At 56.1% G+C, this 14,310-nt stretch overlaps 1 protein-coding gene across 1 annotated transcript in view; it reads left to right on the forward strand.

Annotated features, from left to right (window-relative positions):
* TCF25 (transcription factor 25) overlaps positions 1 to 14,310 on the forward strand; it is an 18,591-nt gene that overhangs the window by 1,204 nt on the left and 3,077 nt on the right. Inside the window, 11 exon segments of the mRNA XM_006923430.3 lie at positions 5,297 to 5,461; positions 5,806 to 5,880; positions 6,538 to 6,656; positions 7,130 to 7,195; positions 8,850 to 8,932; positions 9,854 to 9,984; positions 10,325 to 10,424; positions 11,184 to 11,277; positions 12,412 to 12,504; positions 12,609 to 12,714; positions 14,249 to 14,310. The exon segment at positions 14,249 to 14,310 is cut by the window's right edge and continues 1 nt beyond it. Of these exon segments, the coding sequence (XP_006923492.1) occupies positions 5,297 to 5,461; positions 5,806 to 5,880; positions 6,538 to 6,656; positions 7,130 to 7,195; positions 8,850 to 8,932; positions 9,854 to 9,984; positions 10,325 to 10,424; positions 11,184 to 11,277; positions 12,412 to 12,504; positions 12,609 to 12,714; positions 14,249 to 14,310 (1,094 nt within the window).

A 14,310-nucleotide genomic window follows, 5' to 3' on the forward strand; every position in this document is an offset into this window, starting at 1 on the left:
GGGAGGGCGGGACGAAGGGAGTGGGCGGTGGCGCGAGGTCACAGGGGCGTGGTAGTGGGCGTGGCCACGTCCGGTTCCGGCCGCGGCGGGGTGGGGGGATTGCAGTGGAGTGGGCGTGGCTTCCCCGTTGGGGCGGGGTCTTAGCGCGGGTGGGCGGGGCTTCACTCTCAGGGTCTTGGGGGTTCCTTACCTTAGTTTCCATCTCCACGCCAGGCACTTGCAGGGTCTTTACAGACACGCTCCTTTACTCTCCACCCAGAACTTGGTGTCTCGCTCATCACTGAGTCCCCCACAGCCCGGTGTCCAGCAGCGAGACATAGCCCAGTAGATGTGAACTGAAGGAATAAACTCCCACCGGCGTCTCCTTAGCGCTGGCCTCAGTCCATAACTTTGCTTGTGTGTGCATCACTTTTTTCTCGCTCCTCTGACTTCCTTGTGGGGCAGGTAATGTGCATTTTGCTTACCTCATATCTCCAGCACCGTGTGCCTGATGCATGGTAGGGACACGGTGGCTGTTTGCAGGATGGTTGAACGCAAAGCAGTAGGCCTGAAGGTCGTGAGAAACCAGCGACCCTTTGTAAGCTCTCTCGCGGTCTTGTAGTTTCTCCCAACTTCTCGTGAAGTTGCCAGGCTAAGGCGCCTATCATAAATGGTGTGGGCGTGGCTTAGCGGTGCTCGGCGCCCTCTCTTGGTGAGAGAGCCTCACCTGGTAGTTTCCGGTGGCGCTGGGACTGACGTCCGTTCCTCAACTTCTCACATGCCCCTCTTACTGAAGGTAACTCCCTATCCTCCACCCTGTTTCTTGTCATTTCTTTCTTTTTCATTGTTTAATCATGGCAAATTCCAGACATGCAAAAGTGGAGTAGCAGAGTTAACCCTGGCGGCCCATCACCTGGCTCCCACAGCTGTCCATCGGCAGCCAGCCATATCCCCCAAGACTTCCATCACATCGTTTATCCTTAAATTTGCCAGTAGTTTTTCCAACTTATTTCAAAACACTCGTCTTCTTTCTCACCCCTCGTTGACAGACTGAGGTCGGTCAGTGCATGCTGGAGCCACATGCCATGTTCCTAGGCCTTTAAGCAGGTGGCACTTTCTTCTTGCCTACCCTCTCCACAGCCACCCCCCACTCCCACCCCTTTCTCCCTGGCAGTTATAGGACATACTGTACCATTACCTGCGTGGTCTTTTCATTTCGTGTTGCTTGTCTCCCACTGCTGGAGTGTAAGCTTCACTGTTCCCTGATGTGTCCCCATTGCCCAGGGCGGTATCTGGCCCCCAGTGGGTGTACAGTGAAGCTACTGCAGGAGTCAGTGTTTCCTCTGCGAAGACCAGCAGCTACTGTCACCTGTCAGTGTGTGCACCTGGGCTTTGGAGTCAGAAGGACATAGGTTTGAATCCCAACCCCACCTCTTCGTAGCTGTGAGAATTTGGGCAAGATACCTAATGCAAGCTTTGGTTTCCATATTTCTTGGGGATGATCTGATTTATCTCATACGGCTATCCTGAGGAATAAGTCAACTAACGTGTGCTGGGCACATGATCAGCACTCAACAAATGTAAGCGTTAAGGGGTGTTGGAAACCCAGTGATGGTGTAGTAGAACTTAAGTAGGATGTGTGGCCTTTCGCGTTTTACTCAGAAACGTCCCCGGGGCCTCCTCTCCTGGGGAGACCGAGCAGAGAAGCCTCTCCTTTGTTACATCAGGGCTCTGACTGTCCTCGCTGCTGCATCTGGGGTGAGCTCCAGCCGTAGATAACAAATCGTTTTACTACTTCATTTGGAGTGGTTTTTAAAAACCAACTTTGTTGAGGTGCCATTTTTATGTGGTAAGTGCAGCTGCTTTCATTGTATAGTTTGAGTTTTGCTGCACGAGATCTGGTGCAAGCATTAAAAATAATGCCGCAGAATAGAATTTTCAGCGCTTGCTGGGTGAAGGACCACTCCGAAGAGCTGATGCGAGCCTCATAAACACACTTTGAAACGCTATCAGAATTTATACTGTAGATGGAAAACTTGGCTGTGTAAGTAAGGAGGAGCATTTTTTTTACAGATAATTATGTGTGTACGTCTGTTTTCACGTGCAATAGAATGGCCGTTCCCTGGAATTCATTTAAATAAATTTAAATTGTGTAAATAAAAAAAGATAAACTTCTTCCAAAGTAACTTTCGGTGTTGGGGCTGCTGTTGTTTGGCTAGAATAAGGATCTGAAATTGTCAAGTGTCATCTTTATCTTTGCTCTCCAGTTGCTTCTGATCCTTTGTTTTAAGGGCAGCGAGCAAAAACCCTGGATTCACAGTCACAGAAGCATTTAATCAGAGATGGAATTAGAATGTCCAGAGTTTTTTTTAGCTTTTATTAGCCAAAGTTTAGTTTGGCCAAGGATTACCGTAAATTTCTAAGTTTCTTCAGGTTAAAATCGTGTCACATCATTTTGTCCTCAAGTCTGTGAGATTATCTTTACCAGGTTGCCATCGTTAATGCCGCTATTAGCGAGGAAAGAATGAACGCATCAGTGTTCCACCTGTAAGGCTGTTCGAACAATGCAAAGCAGTGTGTCTCGTTTCCGGACGTCAGCCGTTTCCGCCTGCAGACAAGTAGGCGAGGCTTCGCCATCCTCGATGGCGGACTGCAGAAGCCGCTCCTCCAGGACTGCGGCGTTGGGGCGGCTCCCCTCTCCCAGGGGGAATGGTGACTCCTCTTCCTTCCAGCTGCCCTTTTAGTGGTGCCCATGGGCCCTGCACTGACAGGCGCTTCTGTACAGAGCGAAAAACCATCTCGGTAAAGCAGGCGGTGTGAGCACACACAGCAGTGGCGGAAACACTGGTACTCGAACAGCCGCTGCCATGAACAACTAACAGCTGAGCAAATATGTGACGTAGCTGTTTTCAGACACTAGACAGTAAGCCCGGCAGATCTGAGGTCCCCGAGAGAGGAGAAGCAGCTGAGGAGCCCTTCGACCCAGCTTTCCAGTTGGAGCACAGGGGATGTGGCGGGGACACAGAGCTGAGACAGATTTGGGGTCCACCAAGTTGGCTGGGTTGGTGGGGCGGGGGCTGGAGAGAAGGGGTTCCGGAAGTCTGCTTCACGTTTCGGGCACGATGCCGTGCTGTGTCGGGCAAGAACCAGCTCTGGGGCAGAGCAGCTGGCAGGGGCTGAGGCCAGCTGCGACCAGCACCCACAGAGGTGAGAAGACACTTGGCTGTCACCCAGCAGAACACAGAGCCCTCGCTGAAAGGCCAGGCCTGGGCATTCGGTACAGGCTTCAGGAAGGCTACTCCTGAGGACCCGTGCTGCAGTGCCCTCCAATCAAGTGTCATAGCCCTGCCTTAAGAAAGCTTAAAATAAAGTTTGAAGGGAATGTGCTAGTATGCAAGTAGGTTAACTGCCTGTCTGAACAAACTCCAGTTTCTATTGAGGACAAGGCCCGGATCCAGTCATCCAGCATGTAGCAGCATGATGTCAAGCACACACTAAAAATTACCAGACATGTGCAGAGGAAGGGAAATGCCACATGACCAGGAGAAAAGTCACTCAGTAGAGACAAACTCAGGAGTGACCAATGGCGAAGTCAGATGCCACTCTAAAACAGCACATACACACAGTTCAAGGGTTTAAAGAAAACCACGAGCATGATAAGGGAGAATCTCAGAAATGGAAACTGTTGAAAGAGCAAGTTCAGGGACTGAAAGATACAGGATCTGAAATGAATGATCCGCTCGGGGTCTCAACAGCAGATTAGACACTAGAGAAAAAAGAGTGATCTTGGAAGTTAGGGCAAAAAACTGTCCGACTGTCCAGAAAGGGGAAAAACGGAGTCTCAGTACACTATAGGGTAATAACGAGCAGTGTAATGAGCAGTGTAAAGATCTATGGATTTGCTAGACAGACAAGCACAAAATTCTCAGGTCTCATCCCTGCCACGTGGCGAGGAGAGCACAGCCGAGGAATACGAGCTTGTCCCTGCTCACTCTCCTCAGACACCTTCCACCCACGGCAGCGGCAGACACGGCGCCTTCGTTTCTAGCAGAGAAAAATCGCCAAGGGCAGTCTGGTCCCAAATTTAGTTTTTAAATTCTCTCAGGGTTGTGGAGTTGGAGTAGAGGTTTGGTTTTCTTTTTTTTTTCTTTTTTTGAGCTTTGTATTTTTCAAATGTTTTAAATTGAACATATAGTTTTATTTATTTGGTTTTGGGCTTGAGTGAACCAGACCGGCCCATCAAGTCTGATCCCCAAAGCATGGTGGTTATTGCCCCATATTGGCTGCTTTTATTTGTGGATCGATTTATCACCTGAAGGGCCAGGACTTTTCCAGTGACTTGTACCCATGTCTGCTCTTCCCTTGCCCTGTCTCCTCCAGTGCATGAGTGTGAGCGTGAGCATGTGAGTGTGTGCGTGAGCGTGCGTGTGTGTGTTTACCGTGTTAGTGTGTGCGTAAGCATCCGAGTGTGTGTGTTTAGCGTGTGAGTGTGTGTGAGCCTGTGTGCGTGCATGAGCGTGAGTGTGTGTGTGAGCCTGTGTCCATGCGTGAGCTTGTGAGTGTGTGCGTTTAGCATGTGAGTGTGCGTGAGCGTGTGAGTGTGTGTGAGCGTGCGAGTGTGTGCGTGAGCCTGTGTGCATGCGTGAGCTTGTGAGTGTGTGCGTTTAGCATGTGAGTGTGCGTGAGCGTGTGAGTGTGTGTGAGCGTGCGAGTGTGTGCGTGAGCCTGTGTGCATGCGTGAGCTTGTGAGTGTGTGCGTTTAGCATGAGTGTGTGTGGGTGTGCGAGTGTGTGCGTTTAGCGTGTGTGTGCGTAAGCGTGCGAGTGTGTGTGTTTAGCGTGTGAGTGTGTGTGAGCCTGTGTGCGTGCGTGAGCGTGCGAGTGTGTGCATGAGCCTGTGTGCATGCGTGAGCTTGTGAGTGTGTGCGTTTAGCGTGTGATTGTGTGCGTGAGTGCATGAGTGTTTAGTGGGAGTTTCCGGGGTCTTCCCCGTCTAACATGCCCCTTAGACCCGCTGTGCCGTGTGTGCAGGTGGCTCGTTCCTTTCACTGCTGTCCCATTTTGTGAGAATCTGGGCGGTGCCCCAGCATGGCTGTGGTTCTCTGACTGAGGTACCCTGATCCGCGTGTCGTGCAGAAGGCCGGTGCTGGCATGCGAGGGGCTGTAGGCGCGCCTGCCCCTCCCGCCGACCTCGTGGCGGTTGGAAGAGCCCACCCAGCCCCTCGGCTCCGCCGCGCGTGCGAAGGTGCATCTCAGGACCAGCATGCAGCCGGGACCAGGTGTGCACCAACGCCCTTCTCTCTCACCTGTTTCTCCAGATAAACATTGAAGACCTCGAAGAGGGACCAGTGGTGAATGGGGAGAGGTCCGATTGTCTGCTCACAGATGCCGTGGTGTCGGGGAACAAAAGGAGGTCCCACAGTGGAAGTGCCGAGGCCAAGGAGGACGGAGCGGTGGCTGACGGGGCGACTGCCCCAGAGCAGGTGCCGTGCTGCCTGCCGCCTGCCCCTAAATTCTTTTGGTCATCGCCCAGGTGCCCCAAAGTTTCCTTAGGAGCTCTGACGAGATTTGCATAGAGTCCTCAAGACTGGTAGCCGTCGGGGTGGGAGAGGAAGGTGGGCGTCACACCAGGGTTGGGGAGACCGGTGGGAGGTGCTCGTCATTGCTGAAAAGTAGGTGAGCTCACAGGACACCCCAGGGATGGCAAGAGGGGACGCCATGCCTGTGTTCCGTGTTCCTCTGCAGGTTGCTGCTTCGGTTCTCAGGGTTAGGATTTTATTGTCTCTCTCCATTGATTAAGATGTGCTTTTTTTTTTTTTTTTATTAGTCAAACGCAAGTGGCAAACTCCGAAAGAAGAAAAAGAAACAGAAGAACAAGAAAAGCACTGCGGGGGAAGCTCCGGTACGTCAGGGATCCGCGAGTGTCTGGCTGTCCCTCAGGGCGGTTGAGGTCACTGGTTTTATCTGCCGCTTCAGCGGCTTCCCCTGGGCGTGAGGGCTGCAAAGGTCGAGGAAATGCCGTTCTATACCAGATCTCGCTGCTGGTTTGTCCACTTGGTCCTCGATCGTTACGGCCCCACCCTGCCTCTGTCAGCCTCTTCTTGGCCTGTGCCCTGGCCCTGACCTTGTCCTAGTGCCACAGACCCCTTCGATGGTGGGGTGCAGATGCCCCCAGATGCAGTGAGTCATCAGAAAATACTTTCCCATCATTGCCTTGGGGGCCTTGGTGTCCACTTCTGTTTGTCCCGAAAAGAGGTTGTGGCTTTGTGACTGTTGAGAGTCACACGCTCCAGCTCGGTCCCCTGAAGCGGGAAGAGCACCTGTACGTGGAGGGCTGTGGGCGTGTGACGCAGTTGCTGGAGGCCCCGTGGCTCTAGGGCTCTGTCTCCCCCGAGCCACCTCTCGGGAAGCGTCTCCCTCTCTTCTAAGTCACGTGCTTGCTGCGTCAGGCAGTAAACCGTAGGAGGCTTGCTCTTGGTACAAGCAAACCATCCTGCCCCTGGCTGTGAGACGGTTAACGTGCTGGGTGTGCTGAGTGGCCTTTCGGGTTGGCCTCCAGGATTGCGGGCTGGAGGACATCGACCGCGTCCTGGAGAGGATCGAGGACCGCAGCGGGTCCCAGCGCCCGGGCCCGCCACCCCCGAGCTCCAAGAAGCACATCCTGTATGTGGAGCACAGGTACCGCCCGCTCCTCCTGGCACGCCTCAGAAGAAGAACGTTTGCTGTTTTTTACTTCAAAGTGATATGAGTTTGTTCTCAAGCATTAGGGCGTAGGAACAAGGAGGAGGAAAAGGGGAGTGTCTCCATTTGGGGCCCTTCCCCTGGCTTTGTGTACGTGGGAACGCTCTTTCTGGACAGTGCTGAACTGGGGTGCCGTCTTGCGACGAATCGGCCCCCTCTTGTTCCTGTGGCGGCTTAGTGGAGCCCTCTCCCTGCTGCCGAGGGCCTCGCCACCGTCAGAAATCAGCCGCCCCTTCCCTGAGTCGGTGGCGACCTCTGCAGGTCTCTGCCCGGCCTTGGCCGGGGCCGCCGCGGTTAGGGAGCTGGCCCACACGTGGTTTTCCTCGCGGGGCTTTATGGGACACTAAAATTCCCGGAATTGTTGTAAAAGAACTCAATTCCATTTTTCTGTTCATTTTTCAATTTTCTAGACACTTGAATCCAGACACAGAACTGAAGAGGTACTTTGGTGCCCGAGCCGTCCTGGGAGAGCAAAGGTAAGGGCCACGGGCTGTGTAAACTGCAGAGGGTTCCCAGAGCCCCAGAGGGGAGGGGCTTGGGGGTCCAGGGCACAGCTGGTGTCCAACCTCGTCTGTGGCCACGGGCGCTGACCTGCCCCCTGTCTCCCACAGAGGCCTAAGAAGCCCGAAATGTTGAGTTTCTAGCCCCAAAATCTTAGGCAGCTTTTTGCTTCTCAGTCAGCGGCGCAGCTGACGGCAGGTTCCGGGATGGGCCTAATCTCCGATAAAGAGCAGCTCCGAGTGGGCAGTGCCATCGGCACCATGCTGAGCCGTGCTCGGCCCGCGGGTCCGTGCAGGTGGTCTGCGGAGGCACACGCCACCCAGAGCCCAGTCCCCGGGGCCTTGCACGCTCACCCCGGAGCCCAGTTCCCGGGGCCTTGCACGCTCACCCCGGAGCCCAGTCCCTGGGGCCTTGCACACCCACAGAGCTTTGTCTTTTCAAGCACATCTTTGTTCTGGTTGTAGAACTATATACTTTTCATTAAAGATTTAAGCGGTTTAGAATTGTCTGCTTTGACCCCCAAAGATCCGTTCAAGGCGGGCGGCTGCCTCCCCAGGGCCTCTGTGCGCACACGGCTTGCCTCCTCGGGCCCTGTTGCCGTGAGATCTCCACCTGCCACCGGGCGCCAGGCGGTGTGTTGGCTGCGGTCCCCCTGCGTCTGTGCCGGCATTTCTGGTGGAATCGCGGGGAATGGGCGTCCTGATCGGGTTGGCTGCGTGTCCCCCTCCACCCCGCAGGGCAGCTGAGCTGCCTCCACCCCGCACGGAGTGGCCGCAGCTGCTTTAAGGTGCAGACGGAAGGCAGTCTTGGTGCCTTGACTGTTCTTGACTATCAGCAAGGTTGAGGATTTTTTCATGTTATTTGCCCACATTTCCCTTGCATTTCGAATGTTTTTTTACCTTATGTTTTGCTTTTATTTTTGGTGTTATTTATGACACGAAGGTTTCTGACTTTGTCTTCTTTGGGGACTATTAATGGGAAACATTTTTACTTTAAAATATTGCTCTTTGTCACCTGGACTGCCCTGGGCAGGCGTTTCTCCTCTTCCCACCCTGGCTTCGTTTGTTTGCGTCTGCTCGGTCCATTTCTGCCGTTGCTTTACGTTTTCACCTGCTCTTATTTCTGTGCAAATTCAAGTTATTGATGGTAATTACGTTTATTGTTTTTCTTGTGTTATATTTATCTCTTTAAAACTTTCTGTCTGGCTAGCTCTCGTGCAGACACGTGCTGGTGTCACTGAACTGCCAGGCATTTCTTGAGCCGTCGTGGCGGGGTTGGGTCTCGGGAGAGGGGAGCTGAGGGAGCGCCCCGAGACTGGGCGCTCAGCCTCACCTGCACGCTGCGTTCATTCTGGTGCCTCTGATTTCGGTTCTCGGCTTCCCTTTCCTGTCATTTTCTTGCTGCCCTGGTGGACGGCGTCTCCCGTGTTCCTGTTCTCTTTCTCTGGTGGCCGGTGGTTTAGGTCACGGTCCCCTGCGGCGTCTGGCCGTGCTCACGTTCCGTTGCTGGCGCGGTCGGCATGCGTCCTTGTCACGCTTGCCCCCACCCTGCCTGCCCCACGGCCTTGCTCAGCAGCCCCTGCAGAGGTCGGCAACGAAGGTGAGGTTGTGCCGTGTCCCGCCCCTCCAGGCCACGGCAGAGACAGCGTGTGTACCCCAAGTGTACGTGGCTGACGACCCCTAAGAGCACCTGGCCCCGGTACACCAAACCAGGTGAGGGGCTGCAGCTGTGGGGGTTGTGCTTTGGCTGACGCTGGGTGCCACTGGGTTCGAGCCTGCTGGGCCAGGCCTCTCTGTGTGACGGAGCGCCCCGGCGTGGGGTGGAGGGGGAGACAGACCCCCACGCCCACTGCGTTTTCTCTTGACCATGTTTTAATGCAGCTTCGGCCTACCCTCTCCTTTTTTCCTGTGGCTCCTATACCATAGCAAGCAATCAAGTTCATTTTTAAAGTGTGATCTTTTATATTTTGTTGCGAAGTAGTGAGTACACGTGAAGAGAAACCGCGCGCGGGGGGTAGACGCCCTGCGACGGGCCTGGCCACATGACCTAGGGGCATCTGGGAGCCTCGGACCCTCGGAGCCGGGGTGGCGAGGCTGCCCTGAGCACTGGCAGGGGTGGGGGCTCGTTAGCTGTGCGGTCCCGCGGGCCGTGGACCTAGGTGCGGCTGTCAGGAGAGAGCGAGCCCAGGGCAACCTGGAACCACCGACCTAGTCCAGGAGGGGACTAAAAAGAGACGGAAGTGTCCAGGTTCATCAGGAGAAACACCAAAGCTGGGCACGAGCAGCAGAGAGGAAGGGCATCGAGTCGTGGGCCATGACCACCATCTCCTCAGCCCTGGCCCGGCCCCGACACTGTCCTCTGTGCCCACCCAGTCTTGGCCCTAAGCAGACAGTGTTTGCAGCCAGCCAGACTGGATGGCGGGCGGCTGTGTGGTCCTCATGGCTGTTGTCCTGGGATTTCGATGCTGTGTCCGCAGTCCCCGGGGAAGCGTCCTTCTAGGAAGAGGCCAGGGAGGACGGCTGCTGTGGCCCAGCCACTGGCAGGCAGCCCAGTGCCCTGGGGGAGCGCTCTGACGTGGCAGCTCTCAGGGGCAGGTCAGGGGGTGCGTCTGGCTGACGTGGTGCTCTCCCCAGGTCTGTCGATGCGGCTGCTGGAGTCCAGGAGAGGCCTGTCGTCCTTCGCGTTTGAGCACAGCGAGGAGTACCAGCAGACACAGCATCGCTTCACGGCCGCCGTGGACTCCATGGAGCCCAGCAACATCGTGGTACGTGGGCCCCCGCGTGCCCCAGGGCCCGCCACGGCCTCCCCACCTGGGGACCGGCTGCTCCTTCCTGGGGTGTGGTAGACACCTGGGCACCGGGGTCCCCGCGTGCTGACTGGCTGCTCCTTCCTGGGGCGTGGGGCAGGGTTGGCACAGAGGCACCTGGGCACCGGGTCCAAGCTCCCACTTTGAATCACGTCAGTGATTGGGCTTCACCACCCCTGGCGGTATTTTCCCCAAGATTTAAATGCCTGAGGAAAAGAGAGGCCTGGGGCCGGGCGCCACCCACATGGGACCCGGCAGGCCCTGCCCGTAGCCCTGGCAGCTTGCCCCCTCCCCGCAGGTCCTGCTGCAGACCAGCCCCTATCACGTGGATTCCCTGCTGCAGCTCAGCGACGCCTGCCGGTTCCAGGAGGACCAGGAGATGGCCCGCGACCTCGTAGGTGAGCCCCACAGCCGCCCTGCTGCTCCAGGCCCCGAGTCCCTTCACCGGAGTGCCGCAGAGGCTGGCGGCCCGGATGCTGTTTTATACGGTGACGGGATACAGATGGGTTTGTCAGGCTATTTCTAAAGTAACAGCTTTATCGAGATGTAATTCATAAAATTCCCCCATTTAAAGCATACAGTTCATGGGTTTTAGTAGGTGCCAGAGTTGCACAGCCTCATAGATCCCAGATCATTTTCATGACTTACAAAAGTGACGCAGCCCGTCAGCTCTCACCTCCCTGTCCCCAGCCCCTGGCACCAGTCTCCTTGCCGTCTCTGGGTTTGCCTGTCTGGACCTTTCTTATCAATAGGATCATTTAACACGTGTCTCTCTCTGATTTCTTTCATTCACATCCTTTGACAGCGGAGTGATGTTCTGTTGTGTGAACTGACCACGTTTCGTTACTCACCAGCACTTGGGAGACGCCCGGGCCGTTCTCACGGCTGGGACATGTGCAGATGGGCTTTGTGAGGACGTGTGTTTGCATTTCTCTGGCTAGAATCTTGGTGTTGCCGGTTCGGACCCTGTGGCTGAAGTCAGTGCGGAGTGGCCCAGTGATCCCCAAGGTCACGTCTGTGCTCTGTCACTCCCCAAAGTCCCAGCGACGTGGCCTCCTTCCTTCCAGAGCTTTCTTTGTTGCGAGCCGCAGAGGATGGGGTTGCAGTCACTGCCCAGTGGCCGTGACGCTGTCCCCTGCTGTCCGTGTGGCTTGCAGAGAGAGCGCTGTACAGCATGGAGTGTGCCTTCCACCCCTTGTTCAGCCTCACCAGTGGGACCTGCCGGCTGGATTACCGCAGACCTGAGAACAGGTGAGCCGGCCGCCCAGGGGTCTCGCAGACGCCACACGCTCTGCTCTTCCTCTGGTGCGTTGAAGCCGTCACAGGTGACAGGAGTGTGGGTGACGCAGGAGCAGGTGGCCTGGGCTGTCCTCAGGAGGTCCCGGACCAGGGCACCTCTCTGTGTTTCAAGCTTGCGTGCAGAAGGGCCGGGCTCAAGGATGCGCGGCTCAGGCTGGCCGGGCTTAACTGTCTTCTGTGTTAGGAGCGAGCTCAGCCACTTCACCCTGCGGTCTGTTGTGTTCTCTTGTGTCTTTGGACTCAAGGACCCTGGTTGTTTGCAGTATGCTGTGATGCTTTGTGTGCACGATTCTTAAATCAGTAGCTTGAGTTCAGCCTGACGCCGTCCCCCGCATTGAATGGTTGTGCGCGTGTGACTCTTCTCACAGACCCCACTCCCACCCTCAGCCCCTGCTCGAGCCTTACCAGGTCAGGCCTGGATGGCCTCAGCAGGCTCCCCGCTGCCCCACCCCCTGGCCTTGCCTTCGGCCTGGTCACCAGGGCCCTGGGAGGGTGGGCGAGCCCTCTGTCCTGGGTCCCAGGCATGCTGGCTCCCTCTACCCCTCGTCTGCACTATGTGCTGGGTCTGAATTTTCTCTACTGGCTGTGTTGGGATTTTTTTGGTCTCGCTCATTAAATTCTTAGTTCTTTGAGATAGGTTATGAGATACAAATGTTTCCAGGCATTAACAGGGTTATTGACAAAAATAACTAGGATTCTTTAAATCACAACAGTGCTAATATCAACTATTGAAATTTGAGGATAAATTAAAATTGGAATTACGTGGGAGATTGTAACTCTGTTCCCTTAGATGATAAATGGTTAAAAAAAAACAAAAAACGCAAAAATACCCAAGATGCTAAAAGCTCCAGCTAACAAATAAGCTTGGTTTTCTGCACATAGACGCACACGTAGCTGCATACAACAAACAGAGCATCACCTCTGCGGACACAGGGACCTTCTCAAGCATTCACGGCGATTAGGCCACACAGGACACGCCCACGCAGCCAGCCAGCAGAGGGTGGGCCCGGCGCACGAGTTCCCCCGGGCGACGTGGCCTTGTGCCTTCCTGTCGCCCTAGCTCACGAGGAACTCTCTTGGGTCTAGGAGCTTCTACCTGGCCCTCTACAAGCAGATGAGCTTCCTAGAGAAGCGCGGCTGCCCACGCACGGCTCTGGAGTACTGCAAGCTCATCCTCAGGTAAGTGTCCGGCAGGGGCAACGGTCCCGTCCTCAGTGACCGCAGGCCCGTGGGCGCCCACACTGGCCCACTCGGGTTTGTCTCCCTCTGCCTTCCCGCTCAAGCCTGGAGCCGGATGAGGACCCCCTGTGCATGCTGCTGCTCATCGACCACCTGGCCTTGCGTGCTCGGAACTACGAGTACTTGATCCGCCTCTTCCAGGAGTGGGAGGTAGGTGTGCAGTGCAGACCTTCGTGCCGGCATCCTGCATGCTGCAGGGGGCGCTTGGCGAGGCTGCGGCAAGATTGGGGGACCCCAGGGGCTCCTGGCTGTCTGCACAGGAGCACGCATGCACTCACGGCCGTGGGGGCCGGCGTAGACCAGGAACAGGCCCCACAGCGCCTGGATGCGTCCGTCAGACTGGGCGCGGGAAAGGCGTAGAGTGCCTCATCAATGACCGTCGTGGGGCTGACACGCTGAAGCGCTGCGTTAGGCAGACGAGGTTACATGTAACACGTGAACGTTTTCACCTTTTTTCTTGAACTGACACATGTGCTCACATGACGTTCGGCAGGACACACCGTCTCGGGTGACACCAAACCTGTTGGGAGAACTCGTGGCGGGCGCGGGCGTGCTTGAGCTTTTCCACTCCGCTTGTCGGCGTGTGATTGACAGGCAGCTGCGTAAATCATCGTGAGATCTGTGTCGTCGGAGTGTAGTTGGCCAAGGAGTGCCGGCTGGGGCGCCGGGTTTAGTGACGTTTCTGGAGTCACAGAAAAGCGGCTGCAGGGAGGCCCCACAGCAGGGCTGCTGAGGAGTGTTTACGGTCGTTTATAAGGTTCCAAAACCATGGTGACCGTGTCCCACTTGGTAGGGAAAACGTGGCGTTCCGCGTCCTCTCATTTATGCAGAGAAAGGCAGAGGCCGGGCGGCTCGTCCCCAGAGCTGCTGGGGCTGGGGGCGGTGCTTCCGGGCGTCTGGACCGCCCCCTGCCGAGATGCCTCCAGGTCCTCGCAGAGTCGTTCCCCAGCCTGCAGCTCCAGCTACCCAGGGTCAACCTTGGTCCCAAAATAATGGAAAATTAAGTGGAAAATTCCAGATATAAACCACTGATAAGCTTTAAATTGTGTGCCGCTGAGGAGTGTGATGAAAACGGGCACCATCCATCCTGCGGGGGGCACGAGGCTCCCTCTGCCCACATGTCCACCCTGCACACTGCCCGCCCAGCCCCTGGACAGCCGCCTCGGTTGTCAGGTCCGCTGCCATGGTGTCGCAGTGCTCAGCTCAAGTCACCATTATTTTACCTCATAATGGCCCCAAAGCCCAAGAGCAGTGACGCTGGCGATTCAGAGACGCCACAGGGAAGTCCTAGGGAGCCTTCGGTGAGTGAGGGCGGGCGAGTTCTCAGGCCGGTGAGAGAAAACGTGCTGAGCCGAGACCTACGGCGAGAACCAGTCATCGCCCTCCGCGAAACTGACGAAAAGGACGGGCGCTCGTGCTGGCCTGGCTGGCGCCTCAGACGGCGTCGAAGGCCGTTGATGCTGCTGGTGACCTGGTCACAGGTCCACGTGCGGGGAGCACGTGGCTGTACAGGGCTCGGTCCTGTCCGTGGTGTCGGGCACCCACTGGGGGTCTTGGGACGCGCCCCCGTGGATGAGGGGGGATGACGGCCTTGTCCTCCACGCAGAGAAGACCCCAGGCAGGAATGAAGTTACTGTCACGCCAAGTTCTGTGAACTCGTGTCTTTGGCCTTCACCCCCTGTAGGCTCATCGGAACCTGTCCCAGCTCCCGAACTTTGCCTTCTCCGTGCCCTTGGCGTACTTCCT

This window comes from Pteropus alecto, unplaced genomic scaffold (assembly GCF_000325575.1).
Source record: "Pteropus alecto unplaced genomic scaffold, ASM32557v1 scaffold89, whole genome shotgun sequence".
NCBI lineage: Eukaryota > Metazoa > Chordata > Mammalia > Chiroptera > Pteropodidae > Pteropus > Pteropus alecto.